This window comes from Anastrepha ludens, chromosome 6, assembly GCF_028408465.1.
Source record: "Anastrepha ludens isolate Willacy chromosome 6, idAnaLude1.1, whole genome shotgun sequence".
Lineage (NCBI taxonomy): Eukaryota > Metazoa > Arthropoda > Insecta > Diptera > Tephritidae > Anastrepha > Anastrepha ludens.
In genome coordinates this window covers 30,740,112-30,757,613 of record NC_071502.1, presented here as the reverse complement: position 1 = coordinate 30,757,613, position 17,502 = coordinate 30,740,112, and the positions used below count along the sequence as shown (strand labels likewise).

The following is a 17,502-nucleotide window of genomic DNA, read 5'->3' as shown; positions in this document are numbered from 1 at the left end:
GTCATGATCTAATGTAATATGCTATGATATGATGGAACATGACATCATCTGATGATCGTATGATACGATTTAATATGACATCAAATGATATGGCTCACTATAATACGATATCATAAGATATGATATGATGTAACATCGTATGTTTTGACATCGTGTAATATCATACGATATGATATGATGATATATGATATGGTATCGACATGATGTGATGTGATAAAATATGACATCTTATGATGATCGTATGATACCACATGAATTGACATCAAACGATGTGGTATGCTAGGATGCGATATGAATATGATATCAAATGATATAATATCGTATGCTATGACATGATGTAATATCATATGATATGATATGGTGATAATGATAACATATGGCATCATATGATGATCGCATGATATTATGTGATACCATATGGAGTGATGCCATAAGTTAATAGGGGATGTCATACGATATGATAAAGGGTGATCAATTTAGAGGCATCGGATTTTAAATTGAAATAAAAAACGAAAATCGAAATTGATTGTGCAATATTTATTCATGCCATTTATTTTTTAAAATAATCCCTTTCAAATGTTTGCCTCAAATGCGCGGTAAAATCCGTAAACACCAATTTTGAATGTCTCTCATGGGACTTCGGGTCGGTATTTCGTGAATAATTTCAGTAATGTTGACTTCCAGTGCCTCAGAAGCTGGTTTATACCCCTTAAATAAAAAATGAAAGGTGTGAAATCACACGATTTTGGTGAAAATTGCAATGGTCCGTGACGGGAGATAAATTGCTCACCGAAACGACGACGCAGTAAACCCATTGTTTCGCAGGCTCCAAGGCAAGTAGCGCCATCTTTTTGGAAGCAAATTTTAGACAGATCACGAGCTTCAATTTCCAGCATCTAAAAGGTGGCATCGTCTTTGAAGAAATGTGTGCCGACGACTTCTTCCGCCCATAGGCCACACCAAACGGTTGTTTTCAATGGATGTAATGGCTGTTCTTGAATAGAATCGGGTTGCTCTTCAACCCAAATAAGGCGATTGTGCTTTTTGAAGTGGCTATTAAGCCAAAAATGGGCCTCATCGCTGAAAAAAAGGCAGCTCCAAAGGCGCACCTCAAATAATCTTCACAGAGCGTCGAGTTTCGCAATACAATTGTACGATTTGTAAACGTCTTTCCATGATGATTTGTCTATGAATATTGAAAAAAAACTATGTATTTATTTTGACAGTAGTCACACGGGATCTGCCAAAAATTCCTATGGGAAAAGTATCTCCAATCTGATCACCCTTTATACAATCATAAGACATCATATGTTATTGTATGAGATCATATGATATGATATGACATCATATTATATGACGTCATGTGATATACCATCATATGATAGGATGTGATATGCCAATATATGATATGATCTGTATGAACTATTATATGACGTGATATAATATGACCCAAATCGTGTAGTTCGTTCTCACATTCCCAGCGAATAACTCGTCTAAGCTACACATAATTCCATTTTCATCAAACCATTTATGCCCAGCCGAGCAAAAAAATATACATATCTCCGTTTGACTTGTTTAATTTTTTTCCAAATCTTATCTATATGCCACTTTCACTTCTTTCTCTCCTATCATTTCACTCTACATATACACTTAATCGCGCATCGTTCTTTTTGCCGACCTCGCACTCTCTCTTTCGTTCGCTGTCGCTTATATTCATCTCGTCCATCAACGCCATCCAAAATCATTGCAAATCGTCATTTAATGCACGTTATTATCAACAATTATTTTCACATTGCCTGTCGCAATTGCCGCAAATTGTTGCGGTGGCAGCAGCAGACGCCACCACCACTCGAATCGCCGCTGCAATCGATACGGCGTAAGCCCAACAGCGGCGATAGTTCTGACGCTGATGAATCTATTACTGATGGCATTCACACAACTTCAACTCCACCCACTTCTTCTTCCATTCAACAGTCTAAGGCGCCCGTCTCAGCACAAGTTGCCGCCGTCAAGAAGACCACCCGTTCGGGTAGTAGTGATTCGACTGCGTCGACGGAGAGTTCCACCAGTTCAGCTGCTGCCGCAGTACCGAGCAGCTCTCGCGTTCGTGAGAGTCCGGCACGTTCACGTGCTGTACCAGCTAACAGCGGCACCACCGCCACTAGCAGCACGCCGACAACTGAGAAGAAACCGTTTGTTAGCCGCTTTTTGCCACAACATAGCAACCCCACTACCAACACGGACAAAAAGAAGGCCGAAAGTGAGTCAAGTAGTGAAGAGGAAACCTCCACAGAGGAATCCGAAGATGAGGTGGACAACAAACCGAAATCAACCGCATTAACTGGTTCAAGTTTGGCAGCAAAGAGCTCCGTGGGCAGCAGTGCACTCTCGACGGCCGGTACAGGTAGCTCGAGTGGTGCTTCATCTTATCGCGACCGCCTGGAAGCTCGTCGTAATTCGCGTGATGATGCCTCTTCGCGTACATCATCGAGCTACGCGACACCGTCCAGCAGCGGTACAAGCGGCTATGGTTCTTCATCTCGTCAACGCGCCGTACCGGCTCCACATCACTCCCACGACACAGACGATCGCTATGGCAGTGGCAGTGCCGCCTCAGGCAGCAGGTACTTTAATGTTTGCACTCAAAATTGATCTAAGATTGGCTTGAGATTTTTTTTAATTTTGACTGATTGGCAATCATTTGGGTTGTGGTTTTTTTTGTTTTTCGTGTTCAATTTTTGCGCTTACTCTACTAACCAATGCGTTTATCTTCTTGTTAACCAATGTTTTATAACTGTGTTGCCACTTATCGACGACTTAGTTCTAATAAGAAAATACTAACCGGAGAATATAGGAGCAATAAATATCTATAAAATGCAAATTGAAAATGTTATTACACTACAGAAAAACTGCTTACACGCACATTTACATACAAAAATAGACACCCTCTTCTACTTAGTATACAATTTTTCCTCCGCGTTTAGGAAATTTGTCTCAAAAGCAGGGGTACAGTGTTGCTTCTGTGATAAAATACCAACTTCTTTAGGCCAATTAACTCTTTTTTTCATGTTTAAGATTTGTAATTTCCACTGCAACAAATAAAAAACAGGTCAAAGGCTGCAGAGTACCATCGGTAAATTTTGCCTATTCCTATCGCCGAGACTGTGCGCAAAGCATTCAAAATCCACTTAGCAGTGGCTTCCCAGAAATTTGAAGCGTATTTGTGGAAGTGCGGAGAATTCGCTCTCTACTTTCTACACCTCTACGGCTCCGCTCTCTTCACTCAGTTTTCAGATTACATAGATACATTACTGAGCTTTATGCTTATTAGACGCTACTATTCGTATATGATTATGTATAGAGGCGGTCAAAATAATGACAGAGCAACTCATTGCAAGGTTTAGACTAATTATTTTTTTTTTTTTTGTGCTGTAAAAATATATTTTACATAAAAAAAATCGAAATCATTTTTTTATTTTGCTGTAAAAATATATTTTACATAAAAAAACAGGAATCATTTGTCTATTTTTTATATTTTATTTAATTTTTTTTATTTTGCTGTAAAAATATATTTTAAATAAAAAAAATCGGAATAATTTTTTTTATATTTTATTTATTTTTTTTGTTTTTGCTGTAAAAGTATATTTTACATAAAAAAATCGGAATCAATTTTTTATTTTGTATTTATTTTTTTATTTTTGCTGTAAAAAAGTATTTAACATGACAAAAATCGGAATCATTTTTTTATTTTTTATTTAATTTTTTTTTATTTTGCTGTAAAAATATGTTTTACATAAAAAAAATTGGAATCATTTTTTACATGGAAGTGCGCAATATCGTTAAAAAAATTGCCAAAAATTAGTGGGAGTGAAAATTTAATGGATTACAAAACGGCACACCTGAAATTTTAGGAAAATTCTGACTAAAAAATTTTAACTTGTAATGCTCTGTACTAAATGATTTTTATTATTGTATTTGCTGCATTTTCTATAAAAAAAGTAAAAAAGAATTATCAAAAATAAATTAATATGTAAGCAATAAGACGCGCTCTTCTATTTCTAAATAATTGATATAAAAATTTATAAAATTAATATAAAACCTTTAAGTGAGCTGAGAACCATCATTAATCCTTCGCGAAATTCTGAAAGTTCAATTTTGTGTTTTGAAATTATGTTTTGTCGCGCAACAGGAATTAACACTTCCCAAAATATCAAATACAGGCTTAATTTCCTCTTATAGTCTTCCACCTTTGAAAATTCCCGCGTCCTTAGTTAATTCCTTGCCTTGTATTCTTACGTGCACTCCACTTACTACACCCACATGCTGAGTGGTCCAAATATAAGTATTTCTTTAAAAGTGGCATAAAATGAAAAATATTTAATTTCTTTCGGTATTTCATGGCATTCCAACAAATCATTCCAAATTATAAGAACAAGCATTTCCGGTATTTATGGCATTCGACGACTAAAGTTGTACGTCGACTCCGAATGGCAAATGGTTTTTATGAGGAACTTTTTTATAGTAAAAGCACGCACGGAGTTTTGCCGTTGCCTGCCGATAGCTGACCGTCGTGAGAAAAACTTTCAATCGTTTGTTGTTTCTTGCCTTGCTGCCTACACTGGATTTCGTAGCTGGGTCAACCACAACCGAAAGGTACTTGAATTACACCCAATGAAGAGTTTTAACGGCATTAAGCGCAGTTTCGAGGCGCTGAATCGACTTAACTAAGATGGCTGGAAAAGCGTTTAACGAACTCAGTGCACAATGGATTGAGTGTTTGAAGGTTTGTTAGTTCGCAAAAAGTCCATCAAATGTTGAAATCTTGAGTAGCGCACATTCGATCATAGCAACCTATGGAGGTCGTGATTGGCAGGTCAGACACACGAAATGTTGAGATAAATACCAGCCTTCAATAAAATTCAACTGCGTAAGCGAAAATTCTCTCACAAAGAGCAGAACACAACGCATGTTTTGGCATCACTTGTAAAAAGAGGAAGAACAAGACATATCAGCTGAGATTTTTTTTTAATTTTCTGTGCTTTCCAAATAAACGTCTCTTGCATCGAACTGCCACTTTCTTCTGTTTCTTCTTCTTGATTGGTTCGCTTACGTGATTTTGGCCGAGTTTAACAAAGCGCGCCAGTCGTTTCTTTCTCGTGCTAACTGGCGCCAGTTGCGCAGACCAAGTGAAACCAAGTCCTTCTCCGCCTGATCTTTCCAATGCTGAAGAGGCCTTCCTCTTCCTCTGCTAGCACCAGCTGGTACCGCATCGAATACTTTTAGAGCCGAAGCATTTGTATCCACTCGAACGACATGATCCAGCCAGCGTAGTCGCTGGATCTTTATTCGCTGCACTAATTGCCTTTGTCGTCGTAAAGCTCATACAGCTTATCGTTCCATGGCCTGCGATATTCGCCGTCGCCAAGGTGCAAAGGTCCAAAAATCTCTACAAAACCCTTCTCTCAAACAGTCCAAGTGACGCCTCATCGCATATTGTCATCGTCCAAGTTTTTGCGCCATGCGTTAGGACGGTCATGATGAGAGCCTTGTAGAAAGATCGCTTTGCTCACTCATTTTATCAGTCATAGATAATTTGTGCTGGCTAAAATTTCTCGGGCAGAAACTGAACGCTCCGCTCACTCAATTTTTGAGTGATAAATAATATTTGGGCCCCAAACAGTAGGCACTAAGGAAATATAACGCCAAAAAGTAGGCACCAAAAATATATTTCCTACAAGTTTGCACCAACAAACAAGCGCCAAAAAGTAGGCAGTGCTATTTCTCACTAGAAATTAACAACCACAAGGAAAAACTCTGGAAAAATAGCCTAAAGTGTAACTAAGATATATATAAGGTATAGCTTACTCTCTCCTTTTCCTCTACGTTATATCTTTTTTCTCGCTCGCGGAACGAAAATGCCCAAAACGTTGCATTCTCGTTCATCCATCGAAGCCTAAGAGTTTCTCTTCCAAATAAAAAAAATAAAAAGAAATTTACTGCAGCTGTTCATCGAAAATGTTTGCCGTAAGACGCCAGTTACAAAAATTATAAATCTCCCCATAGGGTGATTAATTTTGCGCCACCTTGTTTTACAAATTTTCGATTTACGATTTATGCCACTGACTGTCACCCAAGATTTTAAGCGGGAAAAAGTGTTAAGCGCCAAGATAATCTATGATTAAAACATATACTTGCATTTGGACCACCCGGTACATGTAAATGTATGCATTTTTCTACAAACAAGTTAAGCATTCTTATCACTCTTCAATATGTCAAATGTCTATGTGTTGTATTCTCGTTCTTTTGTTTGTTGTAGCTTTGTACATCTGCGCGATATCGGACTAAACATTTTGGCACTTTTCTTCATAATTCGCGTCATTTTTCGAATAATTCACAAGTTTTTATTTACAACAAAGGACGAGAGCTTATTGAAATAGTCTATGCACATTTGAAGAATTTCAATAAAAAAAAAAATTATATATATTTTTACACACATAATAATAATAAAAAAAAATGTTATAAAAAACTAAAATTGTGAATATGTTGATCATGTCATTTTTGAAATTGTTTTTGTATAACTGCCGTTTTTGTAAAATAAATATTTATCATTTGCCTAAGCGAATCTCTTTCAAATAATCTACAAATTATATCAACTCTACTCCTTGAACATATCCATATCCATTAAACCGCAGTCAGCATTCTCCCGCTAAGCCGCTTTCAATTCGATCAAAGTATCTAATCGTTATACTACATACATACATACATGCATACATACTTAAATAAAAATGAAACCAAAGCAAGCGATAATTAATTAAAAACCAAAAATCTGTTTCAAAAATCTTTCGAAAAGTTTTTAATTAATTATTTTTGTTTTCTTCTTTCTTTCTTCGCTCTACACAATGCCATTGTGTCTTTGTGTGTTTTTTGTGTCTTTGTAGTACGAGTATGCCCACATTTAGTTTACAGTATATCAGTAGACCCCGGACACGTTACCGAAAGCGGATTGCGGATGCTATACGAGATATCAGTTGAAAAATACAACGCACGCGCACACAAACTCATTCGAGCCATTTAGAAAAATTTTCATCCTTAATAAGAATTATTTTTGAAATTACTTACTTACATATGTACATAATCCTCTGTTGATTTGTTCGTTGCTAATAATGAATTTTATCGCTGAACTGCATAGTTTATAGCCGAAATTGTTTTTATTAACCTGTGATGATACATAGTTTTTCTAACAACAAAGTAAATTTTAATGTGATTTTTTTTTTTTAATTAAATGTCTGAATAGTGCAAAGTGACTTTTTGTACAAAATACCTGACAAGTTAGAAAAGTCGAAAGATATAGAAAATTTAGAAATTGTTAAACGTTTTTCATTTAGCTCAAAATATCAAATTATTGTAACTACTAATAAGTTAACTAATTTTATTTATTAAACAGAATTATTTGCATTCAATATAGAGAAGAATTTAAAAAAATATCCAAAAAACATCTTTAATTTTTTCAAAAATGTTTATACATCACACGAAATTATTATAAAGTCATAGAGGCGTATATTGAAAAGTCTTGAGTATTTACTTGTTTCGCAATGGATAGAAACAAATTTTCTAGCAGCGACCGCTTCTCGGCAGGCAATGGCAAACTTCTGAGTGTTTTTCTGCCATGAAAAAGCTCCTCATAAAAATATCTGCCGTTCGGAGTCGGCGTAAAATTGCAGGCCCCTCCATTTGTGGAAAACATCAAGATGCACCCCACAAATAGGAGGACGAGTTGTGACAAACACACAAAAATGGTGTAAGCGCCATTTATATATGTACAATGTGACGCAAAATTAATCATCCAAATTTAATATCTAAATAACTATATGACTAAATAAAAAAGAGACAAGATTTTGAATGAAGGAAAACTTTATTTTGAACTTTAAGGTGGCGCAAAATTAATCATTGAATTTTTTTGAAAAACATTTTTACTCAATGAAAAGAGGATTTTGAACAATGGAAGTCTTTATTTTAACCTTTAAGGTGGCGCAAAATTAAGCATCCACTTTTAATTTCTAAATAACTTTTTGACTCAAATAAAAAAGGTTATATAATGCAACCTTACTGTTTTTTACCTTTAAGGCGGCGCAAAATTAATCATCCACTTTCAAGTTTTAAATAACTTTGATTAAACGTTTTTTTTTTTTATTTTGAGCTTTAAGGCGGCGTAAAATTAGTCATCCAATTTTAATTTTTAAATAACTTTTTAGAAAAACAAAAAAAAAGAGATTGGAATAAGGAAATCTTTTTTTTTGAGCTTTAAGGCGGCGCAAAATTAATCATCTACTTTTAAGTTTTAAATTACTTTTTGACTAAATCAAAAAAAAAATACTTTCAAGAATGGAAATCTTTATTTTGATCTTTAACGTGGCGCAAAATTAATCAACCACTTTTAATTTTTAAATAACTTTTTAGAAAAACAAAAAAAAAAGACTTTGAATAATGGAAAACTTTATTCTGACCTTTAAGGCGGCGCAAAATTAATCATCCAATTTTAATTTTTAATTAACTTTTTGACTAAAAATGAAAACAAAAAATTATATAATCAAAATCTTTATTTTCACCTTTAAGGTGGCGCAAAATTAATCATCCACTTTTAATTTTTAAATAAATTTTCGACTAATTAAAAAACAGATTTTGAATAATGAAAATCTTTATTTTGTCCTTTAAGGCGGCGCAAAATTAGTCATTCACTTTTAATTTTCAAATAACTTTTTGACTAAATATGAAAAAACTTGTGTCATGGAAATCTGGGATGGATGATTATTAAATTTTGATAATTTAGATACAACATGGGCCATATCTGGCCTAGATATTACCGCCAGCTACATCAACCCTTCGATTAAACTTTGGTATCGCATAGCGTCAATATCGTGACACTGCTTCTCACACTTCTTGAGTACCGTGCCATGAACCCAAGTTGTAGTTGCCGCCGTGCATGAATCCACTCCTCATGTTTTATGCAGTTGATTCACATAATGTTCTTGATGAATTGATATTGCGCCAGTAAATGCATCTCTCTCTATTTCCATTCCTAAATAAAACGATACTGGCCCTTTGTCTATAGCTGCAACAAACTTATTTAGCTGCTTTAAAATAATTTTCGTCTGCCCTATCATCCAAGTACAAATCAATAAGACTCATGGAACCATACTCCCTCTTAAAATATACACAACTATCCGCTTGACATCTCTTGAAGCCCATAGTCGTGACGATTTCGGAGATCTTTTTGTTCCACTCGCGGCCTGCCTGTTTGAGACCATAGATGGGTTTCATTAATTTGCACACTTTGTTAGGATATCTCGAGGTTTCAAACGCTAGCGGTTGTACCATGAAGATGTCTTCGTTTAAATCACCATTTAAATACGCTGACACTACATCGACATGATTAACCACAAGTTGGTACTTCGCTGCTAAAGCCAACAACAATCGAATGATCGAATGCCGTACAACAGGTGCGTAAGTCTCGGTGTAATCAATGTTGCGCCTTTGGGAGCACCTCTGAGCTACCAATCTCGCTTTGTACTTTTAATCGAAATTTCCGACAAAATATGGATACAATTTGTTTCTTCAATTCGTTTCTTTTTTATTCCACAATAATACTTTTTTTATGAAAATGCAGTTTACTGTACTACAAAAATTATACAAATTATACGGCTCTTCAATAAGCGGGCCTTTTTTCAGGTTATAACACAAATCCTTTAGAATTAAAAAAAAATTTTCTTTCGAACGGAAGAATTTGGAAGATATGAGAAAATGCAAAACACCTTCACCATTTTTGGTATTATTTTCGCACATTTCTCTTAAAAAAGAGCACATAGGAATATATCGCCTATTTTTTGAACAATAATCATTTAACCCGATTTTCGTCCGTACAAGGTGGCACAAAATTAATCACCTTATCGTAAGATTTATATACCTGAATTTATCCCAACAAATTTTCAGGATTTATTGTTTCTATAATATCTTTGTACTCTGAAATGCTCCGCAATTATTACCTACTTAGTTATGCTCCGTAATTACCACGAAATATATTTGCTAAGACCTCACAACCCATTTGACGCTTTTCCTCACTATTGCTAATCCCCTAACTTATACTTTATGTATGTCCACACATCCTTACCTCCAGCCACATTTACGCATGTGTTTGTATGTATGTACATAGGTAGCACAAAATACTTAGGCTTCGGTCACGTTTCTACACAAATATTATTCGTTTATTAGTAGGCTTTGATGGTAATTGTCACGGTATTAAGTAAATTTTGCCAAAGTCTAAGCAAACCAATTAAAGTGCAAAAAAGCAGCAAAGAAATAAAAAACTTGAGAAAAAAAATATTCAATTCAACTGCGAGCTTATTCAATTAGTTCTTTATACGAATACAAACTAACTTTTTTTGTTTGTTTGTTTGCTTCGCTTTTCTAAGCAAATTTCTTCTTAGCCTTTGGCTTAAGTCGTCACGAAAAAAAAAAACGGCCTACACAAACAACGATTAACATTTTCTCCAACTTTTGACACAAACAGAACGTGCTAAAGTGTGAAATTTCCGTACGGCATACAAAATAGAATTATTTGTTTGTAGAAGACTAACACACCCAAATGCAAACACGCACACACACGCACTCACACACAACACTCATATACTGTATGCGTTAATATGTTTGTACATAGTTTGTTGAAATGAGATTTTGCTACTTAGCAGGAATGCTGCTTGCTTTGCTATTACAACTAAATCAAATTTATTTATTTGAAAAGACGTGAAGAATATTTCGAAATATTCAAATGTAAAAATGCCTACAAATTTGCAGTTAAAAAAGTTTTGCTATATTAACCAAAATTGGGTAATACAAGGTGGCACAAAATTAATCAGCCTATCAGGAGATTTAAAATTTTGATTAAATATGGTTTCGAACGTCAATCATATTTGACACAGCTGCAGTGGCAAAAATACCTGCGATGAAGCGCGTGACGGCCACAATAAAGTTACTCAAGGTCATCATTATTGATATAGTAAAAAGTTATTAAAAAACAAAAAAATGAATGATTAATTTTGAATAATGGAAATCTTTATTGTGACCTTTAAGGTGGCGCAAAATTAATCATCCACTTTTTAGTTGTTAAATAATATTTTGACTAAACAAGAAAAAGGTTTCCAATAATGGAAATCTGGTTTGTGATATTTAAGGTGGCGCAAAATTAATCATTCAATTTTAAGTTTAAATTACTTTTTAGAAAAACAAAAACAAAAGATTGGAATAATGGAAACCTTTATTTTGACCTTTCGGGTGGCGCAAAATTAATCATCCACTTTTAAGTTTTAAATAACTTTTTGACTAAATAAAACAAAACATTTTTGAATAATGGAAATCTTTATTTTGACCTTTCGGGTGGCGCAAAATTAATCATCCAATTTTAAATTTTTAACTTTTAATCATCATTTTTGATTTAGTAAAAAAAGTTATGAAAAAAAAAGAAATGAATGATTAATTTTGCGCCATCTCATAAAACGTAGTTCGGTAATAAAGCGCCCATACGTTAGTTCAACTCCAAACAGGAGGAAGCAATAAAGGTGAATTAAACAGCTTTGCATTTTTTTCGCTTTATTTTTTTGTTTCCTTGTTCACTCCTCTCGGGAGCATAGGGCCTCGACAAGACCCAATCTTGCGTTGGTTTCGTTAATCTATTTTGATTTCTGACAGGGTAACATAGTAATAATTATCCTTATAAAGGGGGATCAATTTAGAGGTATCGAATTTTAAATTGAAACCAAATAACGAAAATTCAAATTGATTGGGCAATCATTATTATTTTTGGGTAGAACCATTCATGACATTTATTTTTTAGAGATAAACCCTTTGAAATGTTGGCCGCAACTGCGCGGTAATTCCGCCATCCGTAAGCACCAATTTTGAATGACTCGCTGGAAGACTTCGGTGGGTGTCTCGTGAATAACTTTAGTAATGTTGGCTTCCATAGCCTCAATCGAAGCTGTGAAATTTGAAACACAGATGCATGCATTTAAAGAGTAAAGTGCAGTTTTGTCCTGCTGGATTCCACGTAGACCCCAGATCCGGAACCATGCTCGGTCCTGGAGCCATCCGCGAAAACAGTGTTTGTCGGGCTCATTTTCTGAGTTTGACCACAACTGAGCCTCTAACAGCGCTACACTGTATATCTTTTCCTGCTATTAGTTGCGCTAGTTTTGCTTTATAATAATTCATAATTATACAGGTTGGCGCAAAAATAATCACCCTATCGGAAGATTTAGTATTTTTGCAAATGGCGTCGTACGTCAATCATATTTGACGCTTATGAATTAGACAGCTGCAGGATATAAAAAGAACAAGCAATGGAACGCGTAAAGTACGAAATAAAGATTTCCATCACTCAAAATCATTTTTTATTTATTTATATTAGCAAAAAATTGATTCAAGAGGAAAATTGCATGATTAATCTTGCGTGGAATTAGAGGAAAACGGCTCAAACTCTATTGCTAAATGCCTGTATATTTTTAAAGAATTATCTCTATATAACAAAAAATATTAATACACAACTAACACCAACTTCTATGTATGCCTATCTGAATACTCAATTTGTTTCTGTTTTCACTATTTTTTTAACTATTTTTAACTATTTTCCATATTAAATCATTTCATCTGCAAATTGTATGTTTTTTTTTGTCGAAGAACAAAATACTTAGTATGTAAAATCGGCGAGATTTTCATTTTAATTTATGCTCGGCAAAGAATTTCAATAAAATTCACAATTCAAAAACAGTCAATTTCAATTAATCGCAACGAATCGAAAAATGAAACGAATCAATTAAAACGAAATTTTCCAGCTACACAAGCCGCTTTCTAAACAAAAGCAAGAGCAGCGCAATTGTATCGCAACCATCGCTCTCCACGCCCACCGCCTCCTTCGATGAGGATGCCAACGGCACTGGCGACGATTCGGACTCACGCTATGGCACCGGACGCTCGCGCTATTTGGCGATGAAGGAGCGGCGCAGCCGTTTGGCGCGCAGTCGCTCCTCGCATGCGATCGGCAACGATGACGACGATTTGGATGAGCCGGTATCGCCCACAACGGCATCGCCATCTGCTTACTTGGCTTCAAGGTGCGAGAAAAAAAAAACTAAATACATTTTTGTTTTCAAAACAGAATATAAACTTATTTATAAAAACAAAATATAGGAAAAAAAGAAAAAAAAAAACAAAAAAAAAAATTAAAAATATTTTGCATATTTATGTATGGTTATTTCAAAAAATTCAAAAGTAAATAATTATTTGAAATTGTGCAAAACTAAAGTAGCCCATTTTTACGAAATTGAAAAATTAAATGGCGCAGTGTAAATAGTTTAGTATCAATTTTGGTTCTGGGCTCAAGTGCTCGCGCTTTTTAAATGTGTTTGTTGCGCGTTATGCTCTCTCTTTCTAATTTATTTTTGTTGTTTCTCATTTACTGTACTATTGCATACATACATACATGCATATACTATATATCGCTCATGTTTCTTTTTTTGTTTTTTTTTTTTTTTGGTTCAGTGCTCATCGCTCACTACCCTTTCTTTCATATGTTTCTGTTTTTTGTTGTTTTTGTTGAAAAATCAAACTAAAGCAACCAAACCAACTTTTTTGTTGAATTCGCACTAATTTCAAACTTAATTTGTTCTTTCTTAATTGTGCTGTAATTGGTCATAGATATACATTTTTTTACGTTAGTTGTTGCCAACGTTTTTTTAAATTAACACGAGCAAACAATTAACGAGCAATTAGAATAAGTTAGAAGAGAAAATATTATTAGGGGGAAAACCTTTTAATATTTTTTAGCAAAATTAAAACAAAAGTAAATAAAGTTTAAGTTAATTTCCATCTTAAAGTCGTCTAAATAGTCTTTAAATCTTTGATATGAAAAAAAATCTATCATGAGAGTAATTATTGTATGATATATTTTTTTCGAAGCAAGAACAGTTGAAATGAAAAAAAGGCAGTTGGATGCAATTAGCACTGAAAATATAAAATTGCTATAATGAGTATTTTGCCTTCAAGAATAATGAAGTTAGAAATCATTGGTTGCTGAGTGTTGACCGGAGAGCATTTTGATATTTGGGGTCCGCAAATTTGTCTTACATTTAAAATCACCTTCATTGCCATACTGTTTACCGATGAAGCAAATCGTAAAGCAGTTTAAAGTCTCTATCATCTTGACCACTGCAAAGAGAACTTGTCGGCATAAGTTATTGGGATAAGTAAATTGAAAAGGTTAAACATTTTTTTTATAAAACTTAAATTTATTAATTTAAATGTTGAATATTTTGGTATGTAGTTTGTTAAAGTGAAATATCTTCGATTCCTTTAATATATTAACAGAGTTTTTCTCTTAATTTTTTTTGGGTAAAATATGAAAAAAAACTAAAAAAAATGTATAAAAATTGAAATTTATTAAATGTTAAAAATTTTGGTGTAAATTTATTTCAAGCGAAATATTTTCGATTCTTTTAAATATAGTACCACATTGTTTTCCTCATTTTTTGGGTAAAGTTTTAAAAAATAATCTACAAATTTCCAAAAAAAAAAATTATAAAACTGGAAATTATTAAATTTTGAAAATTTTGGTATAAAGTCTTTTTAATATTTTGGATTTTTTTTAATATATTAACAAATTTCTTTCTCAATTTTTCTGAGTAAAATATAAAAAAAATGGAATTAATTTTTTTCTTTCATTTTTTGGTTAACATAGTAAAAAAAAATAAATAAAACAATTTAAATTTTTTTTATAAAATGTATACTTATAAAATGTTTGTAATTTTAAAAAATTTTTAAAGTGAAATTTCTTCGATTCCCTTAAATATTAATTAACTAACTTTTTGCTTAATTTCTTTGACTAAAGTGTTAAAAAAAATTTATAAAATTTGAACTTTTAAATGTTGAACATTTTCGTATAAAATTTTTTAAAAAGAAATATTTTCGATTCCTTTTAATATATTAACAAATTTTCTTCTTAGCTTTTTTGGGTAAAATATTAAAAAAATTATAAAATATATTAGTAAGAAAAAACAAAAAAAAAAATGTTAATGAATTTTTTTCCTTTAATTTTCTGGGTAAAAAAATACGTAAAACAATTAAAAAATTTTTTTAATATATAAAACTGAAATTTATTAAATTTTAAAAATTGTGGCATACAATTTTTCAAGCGAAATATTTTCGATTATTTTAAATATAGTAACACATTTTTTCCTCATTTTTTGGGTAAAGTATTAAAAATATATTTACAAAACTCCAAAACAAATTTATAAAATTGAAATTTATTAAATGTTGAAAATGTCGGTATAAAGCTTTTTAAAGTAAAATATTTTCGATTTTTTTCAAGATATTAACAAATTTTTTTCTCAATGTTTTTGAGTAAAATATTAAAAAAAAAATATAAAACATTAAAAAAAAAGAATCTTCAATTAATTTTTTTTCTTTAATTTTTTGGGTAACATAGTAAAAAACTAAATCAAACAATTTACTATTTTTTTTTCATAAAATTTAAACTTATTAAATATTGAAACTTTTGGTATTAAGTTTTTTAAAGTGAAATATCTTTAATTCGTTTTAGTATGTTAACAAATTTTTTTCTTGAATTTTTTGGGCAAAATATTAAAAACAATTAATTTTTTTAAATTTTATAAAATTTAAATTTATTAAATGTTAAAAACTTTAGTATTTACCTTAAATCCTTTGGTTATTTTTAATATATAATATTAACAAATTTCCTTCTTAGTGTTTTTTGATAAAATTAAAAAAACAAAAATTAAAAAAAATGTTAAACTTTTTGGAATAAATTTTATTTTTTGGACAAAGTTAAATTTTTTTGAAATTTGAAATAAATTTAATTTTTTGGAATAAATTTTATTGTTTGGAAAATTTTAATTTTTTTAAATAAATTTTATATTTTGAAAGAATGTTTTTTTTTTTGGAAAAAATGAAATCTATGGAAAAAACTCTGTTCGAGAAATTCATAGAGTTTCTCTAATTTTTCGTATCCTTGGAAAAAATTAAATTGTTTCTTAAAAATGTCTAGGAATGATTTTTTTGTTGTTATTTATTATACCTCAGTATATATATCCTAGCGGACTCACTACGAACCCATCTCGTGGACTAAGTGTCATCGTTGTCTCTATGTGCGATGCGGTTGCCAAACTTAGTATATCCTAAAAATTACAAAAAAATTTGGTTTTGGGGAAAATTACAAAAAAAAATAAAATTATAAAATTAAAATATATTACAATAAAAGTTGAAAATTTTGGCATACAATTTTGTGAAAAAGTTTAATTTTTTTCTTAAAAATTTAAATAAAAAAATTTTTTTTTGTCAGTTATGGAAAACAACTTCTTTAAGATTGAAAGAGATAATATGAAAAAGTATGCGTGGGGGTGTTTTTCAAAAATGACATAAAAAAAATTAGTTGAAAATTTTTTTTCAAAAAAAAAAAATTTGTATTAAATTCTAAAAATGTTTTTTTAAATATATCGAAAATTTTTATTGTAATTATTCCAATTTAAAATTTCAATTTTTTTAAGTATGTATACCTATTATATTTAAAAAATTAGAAAAAAAAATCATTTTTGGAAAAAATTTAAACGAAAATTATAAAATTGAAATTTATTAAAGGTTGGGATAAAGCGTTTTAGAAAAAATTTAATTTTTTCTTAAAAAATTCCGGGAACAATTATTTTTGGCAGTTGTGAAGAACAGCCTCCTCAAAGATTGGTTTCATATTTTTTATGCCATTAATGAAAAAATAAGAAAAATATCTGAGTGGAGGTGATTTTCAAAAATGGCAAAAAAGTCGTGTTCCCGGAAATTTTGAACGAAAAAAATCAATTTTTTTTAATTTAATTTCTATTATATATTTTTTATTCCTTAATTCTTATTTTTATTTTAATTTTTATTTTTTTGAAAAAATTGTCTATTTTTTTAATTAAAATTATTATATTCTTAAAAATAATCGAAACTATTGCATTAAAAAAAATTTAAATGTTAAAAATAATCGAAAACATTTCACTTTGAAGAGTTTTCTACCAAATATAATAAATCTCAAATCTCATTTCTAATTTTTTTCTTAAATTTTTTCGGTCTACTTTTTTTATATACTCGAGCCTACCAATAAATAAATTTCCCGAAAAATTTACGCCAATGCCCAAAATACTTTAATCGTTTGACATGGAATCACTGATAGTAACCTTTTTTATTAATGAGACCGAAGGTACGACTAAAAAAAGCAACTTCACTTTTTTTTCTTAATATTCTGACCCAAGTTCTTAACAGTTTTCATAAGCTGAGGCAAATGAAAAATAGGCTATAGTTCTAATGCTTTATTATTTTTCAATCAGATTAGAGAAAGCAAAAAAAAAAAAATGGTTTCCAAGATATGATTTATAAGCAATTTGGTAAAACCAATGATGATTCCATTTA

General features: G+C 31.6%; 1 protein-coding gene across 6 annotated transcripts in view; it reads left to right on the top strand.

The window, feature by feature from the left end:
- LOC128867768 (RING finger protein nhl-1) overlaps positions 1 to 17,502 on the top strand; it is a 98,808-nt gene that overhangs the window by 69,826 nt on the left and 11,480 nt on the right. For 3 of the 6 annotated variants that reach the window (XM_054109247.1, XM_054109245.1, XM_054109246.1), the window contains 2 exons: positions 1,975 to 2,624; positions 12,882 to 13,160. In XM_054109247.1, the coding sequence (XP_053965222.1) occupies positions 1,975 to 2,624; positions 12,882 to 13,160 (929 nt within the window). Of the gene's footprint in view, positions 1 to 1,974; positions 2,625 to 6,938; positions 7,401 to 12,881; positions 13,161 to 17,502 lie in introns of those variants that run through there. The other 3 variants (XM_054109249.1, XM_054109248.1, XM_054109250.1) reach the window with 2 other exon arrangements.